The 6,000-nt window shown below is 46.3% G+C and overlaps 1 protein-coding gene across 1 annotated transcript; it reads right to left on the reverse strand.

The window, feature by feature from the left end:
- Positions 1-3,440: 3,440 nt before the first annotated feature.
- Positions 3,441-5,731, reverse strand: IntS11 (integrator complex subunit 11). The gene has a single exon (XM_075696289.1). The coding sequence runs from the start codon at positions 5,430-5,432 to the stop codon at positions 3,669-3,671; it is 1,764 nt and encodes a 587-aa protein (XP_075552404.1). The 5' UTR covers positions 5,433-5,731; the 3' UTR covers positions 3,441-3,668.
- Between the last annotated feature and the right edge of the window lie 269 nt (positions 5,732-6,000).

A 6,000-nucleotide genomic window follows, 5' to 3' on the forward strand; every position in this document is an offset into this window, starting at 1 on the left:
TACTGTGTAATTATTCATTGTTCTACAGCTGCTACCCCTCCCCTCCCAATGTTGCACACCAGGTTGCTTCTTCACTTGCCTTGGCAGGTGCTCTCCGTGTCAGGCTTTGTAGTAAAGTATACGAAAAAATAACATTTACTGCAGAAGTCGAAGGGGAAAATGATATAAAGGTCTACAGCAGCAGCTTCCAATATCGGTGGGGTGTTAACGCCGATAGGTTAGTGGCGGCAGAGTGGGTACAGGTGGCACATACTGTAAAGATCACTTTCTGTCTGGACAATAGTGGAAAGCAGTATTGAACCGAGATATCAGCGTGTTGGAATAGGACTTTCAGTTCTTGCAGCCATTTGTAACAGCTTTATTATTTCATGGCTCTTATCGTTATAAAGAGGTTGCACTACACAGTGTTCGCCTTTGATGTGTCCCTATACAATTCCCATTGCCTGTCCATAAAACACTGATGTCTCAGTGGTCAGCTCAACGGGCTAGCACTTACACGAACTCAACAGGCCGATTCCAGCCGGACGAGTCGACTTGACCCACTTCTGTTGAATTTGTGTAAATGTCCCGACAGTTGTGCGAGCTTGTTTTGGTCATCGTGTTCTTTATACACTGCTGTCAATCTTGTTCATATTCTAATGCCAGTGCCAGCATTCTTGTACCTCTTCAGTTCCAATTCAGAAAAAGTAGATCAACGTGTACATATGTTCCAAAAGGGAAACACTTTTCCACTGCTACAAATACTATTGAATTCTTCCAATTTATACATTTTTATGAAGGCTGCAAAATAACCTTAAGCAACAGTGTAGGTGGTATGCTGTTCATATCAAAACACACTGTACATACATGCACTGGTGCTAGCACCACATGCTGTCACCACATGTGATATTCATTGAAATAAGGTTATTCTGAACAAGTGCATAACTATTGCAATGTTATCCTCACTTAACGGGTCTCTGCTTCTTGTTTCAAGAATTTTTCAGCAGGCCCTGTCTCTAGCCCCAAACTATAAATATTTATTTTTGTGGGCTTAGATGGCTGAGGTAGCAGACAACAATTTTTTGTTCAACTTATCAGTTCAGACAACAGTTATGAATATGGATTGAAGTGTTTGTTTTTTACTGATAAATGCTGAAAACTGTTGAATTGAGGAATTCGTCATGGTTCATCAGACTTGGTCCGCACAACATGACCGAACCCTTCCAAGGGGTACTCATGCTCGGCCAGTATAAAAGCTCCCGAGTGTGGGGGTAAGAGTAGGGTTTCTCGACAAGCAGGTATGTTGTTTGTCTACCTTGCCTGGATCCCAACCGAATACCAGTGACCTCGCCGACCACGTCATGACAAAGCAGATTGGATGGGAGCCTTATGCACATCTATTCCTCCCCGCTCTTATTGCATGTGTCCTCCAACGCTGGCCTAAGCATCCAGCTGTTAAGCAAGTGAAGGAAATGTGGTAATGGAGTAAAAAGTGATGCTTTCCGTGGAGTAGCCATCCCGAGTGCATGGATAATAACAGTGCGAGGACACCACCAAAGAGGCAATTTCAATATGCACAAGCAGACTAGCCTGTGTGCTTAAGGCAAGATTCCAGGAATTTGCAGAGGCCCAATCATTTTTCGCAGGCCAGTGTTCAGTAATTTATGAAATAAACATGCCAGATGCCCAGTTCTGCAACTAAAATGCCTCTCTGAGGGAACGTTCGACTAGTGCTCTACTTGGGCTTTCTTCTAGCAACCTGCCGAGATGTGCAACTACTATATGTTCCTTTTGTGAACTCCATAGCTGATAGCTAATCCTTGAAGCCTACTTCCCTTTGAACGCCGCTCCATCTTTGTAATGTGAAAAGTCTAGTCTCAGATAACACATGCTCTAGTCCTCTCCCACGTGTCTGCTCCTTTTGTAATCTCATCCCGATGGAGAAAGTCCCTCCGGAGGTTTAGGTTTGGGTTCTATAACTTGGGCTGAAGCCCAGCACTGGAAGACCCCATGAAGAACTCACATCTGCTGCAGATGTTCACCATTTGCTGTGTCTTTGTGCAGGGACAAACAACACGCAAGTACTTAGAAGTGCCAGGATACAGAAGGACCACCCTATAGATTACAGTTACTTTTACACAATAAGCTTCACGAGCCACTAATTCAGACCCTTTACGAATTTTGGCATACACTTATTTAAGTGAAATTCGTAACGTTACAATCTGTGCAGAGAAAAAAAGAAAAGAGGAAAAAAAGCCAATCAGCTTGCTGAGAAAGAGATAACTCGACTATACAGGGGAGGTGGTGTTAGCAGCGGAGAAACACTAAAAGCAAATGTGAGCATATATTTAGCTAAAAACATTTTTGTCACACCAAAAAGTCCCTAACAACCCCTCCTCCCAACTAAAACGCAATGCATGAGCAGTGGGAGATGGTGCTGATCAGCTCGGCGTTGGGAGATCAGTGAAAGCTGATCACCAGAGCTGAGAGTACTGCTGTTGCCGTTAGGGCCCTGGACAGAGGGCCTAACTCACTGCGGGGATCCAGCCTTCCTTGTGCACCGCCTTTCATTTCAGTCAATGGCTGCTATGCCCCCATACTCCCAAAATCATTTAGTGCAACGAATCATTAGAAAAGAATAGAATCAAAGGAAATTAGTAACCACAACACTGCCCACACTACTGAATTCTGATGCAGAGGCACATGGCAGCACCAGATCGTGTCCAAGCGAACTGTACATGCTTTGGGACTGGAACGTGAACCGAAACATACACAAATAAGGAATTCACATTTACAGGATAACATCTTAAATGGCGCAGTGTCTGATAGTTTTCTGCACCACTGCCTGCATTGAAGTGCACTGTAGCATGCGCACAGATGCAAAAATGCAGTGTTACTTCTGCTTGTCAAAGAAAGTAATTATTGGTGTGAGCGGAGGAGTTGACAGAACAGCTGTACACTAGTTTGAAAAGGTACTTATGTCTTCGATTTTGTATGTCAAAGAATGCAAAATGGTGACTATATACATGCTAGTGCGTGTGTGTTGCACAAGGGTCACTCCAGCTACAGTTAACATTAATAAATGTCGATACTTTCAGACTGAAGGAAATCTTCAATGCAGCTCTGTTGTGTGGCCTACATTACAATTAACGCATGACATTTAGTCAACTTGCTTTGCTATCTCAAAAACATACTTGGTCAGACATAAACATACAGTGACTTGTTAACAGTACCAGTACCTCCGGTACAGTGCTGACAGTGCCAACACTGGTCTCACTGCACAGGCACCACCAAGCAACAGCATTAGAATATAATAAGAAATGGAAATGCTGAGCCTCTGTCTATGCTAGAATATTATATGCAAAGGCAATATTGCTCAGCAGGTGAAGAAGCCAGTGCATTCAATAGGATTCGTATATTAAAAAAAAAACAAGAGGCAGTGGGGCCCCTTGCCACTCAGGTATGGTTTTTCTTTTTTAATCTGCAAGTATTAGCAGCATAAGAAAAGAAAAACAAAATGAGTAACAGCCATCACTCGCACTCCAATGCATGGTCACTGATAAAATAAATAGTACACACAACTAAAAGTCAACAAATACAGAATCTGGTATTCAAATTGGTCTCCTTCACAGGAACAATAACCAGATTCACACTCAGCCGCTGCACCAAGTTTCTCTTCATATGAGACCTCACATTGTAGCCATCTCCTGAACCAGACTGAGGAGATGGCTTCCCAGGTCTTCATCCTGGAGAGTCCATGACACGCATATTGCTCTACTCGCTGCATCATCTTCCTGGCCACCAACTTTGACCAGTGCTGAGGCAACAGCGATAGAGCCATCAGGCAGCAGCTGCACACCTGGTAATCTATCTCTGAGCCGCGTATACAGTGCATCAGCCAGTGCAGCTCTTGGGGAGGCCACAGTAGTAGTAAATCGTATTTGGTGGCTCGTCAAACCTAGTTCCTGCATGGCCTGCCTTGAGTCCAGCAGCCGTACCCCACGATCGTGCATCACAAGAGCCCCGTGGATAAGCTTGGGTCGCTTGCTGTCCGAGCCCAGGGCGTGCTTGAGCAATGGCACTGCTACATCAACGGGCACTGTGTCGGGTGTGTCAATAACCACAGTCTCGCCATTAGCTGGCATGGAGCAGTCAATAGAAAACTCTTGTCGGATCTTTTTGCGCAGGAAGTCCATTTTTCCTGCTTCACCATGGACCAGCAACACATTGGCTGGCTCGCACTGCTGGATGAGTTGCATAATGCCCTTAGCATCAGCATGTGCACTGAAAGACATGTACTGCACAGACATCTTAACCTCAACTACCTGCCGATTGTCCAGCTCTACCTTGCGTGCCCCACTGAGAATCTTGTGACCCACAGTGCCTGCCACACAGTATCCTGGCATGATGACCATGTTTCCCTCAAAGGGAGCCCACTTTTTAAATATTTGCAGCGAGAGCCCAGCATGCAACATCCCAGGGGTGGCAAACACTACCATGGGCCCTGGGTTGTCAATGAAGGCTCGATCAAAGGGCTTAATGTGCTTGAAATCGAACATGTTTCGCTGCACAAAGGTCTTGCGGATCTTCTGGTTTGTCCATGTGATAAACATCTTGTAGTAGTTGGTAGCCTTTTCAGTAAGCCCAACGGCGAAGTAGATCGGAACGCGAAGGTTCATTCGGTCCCAGTAAGTTTCAAGCAAGATGCAAAGTTCTTGGGCCCGACCTAAGGCAAACACAGGTATCAGCACCTTACCGCCTTTATCAATGCAGTCGTGTACTTTGGTCAAAAAGTCGCGCTCACGGCAACGCTTCGAGTCGCGGATAGTGGTGGCGTATGTTGACTCGGTGATGAGCAGGTCTGGCCGGCATTTATCCAACCAAGCTGCACCAAGATGTCTGTCGGGCGTCATGTTGTAATCGCCGGTGTAGACCACCGACTGAGAGCCCACTCGAATCCGGAACATCGCAGCTCCTAATACGTGTCCAGCGTAGTACGCTTTTATCTCCAGCTCATCGTCCACCTGAACTGCCTGATGCAGGTTTACAGCAACCACCTTACGCATGCAGTCGCGGATCATAGCAGACGTGAAGAAGTTGGTCTCGCCTTTGCGGTCGACGGTGATCTTACGGAAGTCTTCAAGCAAGATCGGACAGATGGCTTTAGTCGGGTGTGTCATGTAAACGGGACCCGAATAACCCACCATTTCGGTCATGTACGGCAGGGCACCGCAATGGTCCAGGTGGAAGTGGCTGATTATGACACAGTCTAGATGCTCGTTGAGGGGACCCTCTTGAGTGATGTAAGTGAAATCTGGGAACCGTCGCTCATCGTTGAAGCCCATGTGCATGCCGCAGTCCAACATCACGTTTTTGCCACCAATGCTGAGCAGAATGCAACTGCGCCCCACGTCCTGGCCAGCGCCTAGAGGAGTCACACTGATTTGAGGCATCTTCACCGGCGTTGTACGCTAGCTTAAGTATTTACGCTTGTTTGACGGCGTACGACGGTGCTACGTGTATCCACACGAGGAATAAGCTAGCATTTAAATTGCCTTTCAACGAGCGCGTTCGTCAGGTTCGCGTTGTACCACATCTGCAAGAACCATGCGCCCTAGAATACATACTACATACTACGCGTGCTACGCGCATCTACGCGTTATCATTACCACAGAACACGTGATACCACAGAATCACAGAACGCCTACTGTAGTGATGAGTGATACTACATACAACCAATGCATTGATACAACGCTACATACCACATTCTTGATAAGTGGATAGATGTTATGAGCGTCCCCTTTGCAACGGGCCGGTGGGTTGCGCCACCAACCACTCTAGCTGCACTCTAGATGGCGATGCTAGCCTAGCGATGCGTAGAATCACGGCCGCTCGATGAAAACGCAACGCACAGGTGCGTTTTCATCGAGCGGCCGTGGTAGAATAAAGAATCGGCGAGATTATGGAAATCCGGATTGCTATCGTCTGTGGCGCCATAACATAAGAGTTAATGTCATAGTT

Source organism: Dermacentor variabilis, chromosome 6 (assembly GCF_050947875.1).
Source record: "Dermacentor variabilis isolate Ectoservices chromosome 6, ASM5094787v1, whole genome shotgun sequence".
NCBI lineage: Eukaryota > Metazoa > Arthropoda > Arachnida > Ixodida > Ixodidae > Dermacentor > Dermacentor variabilis.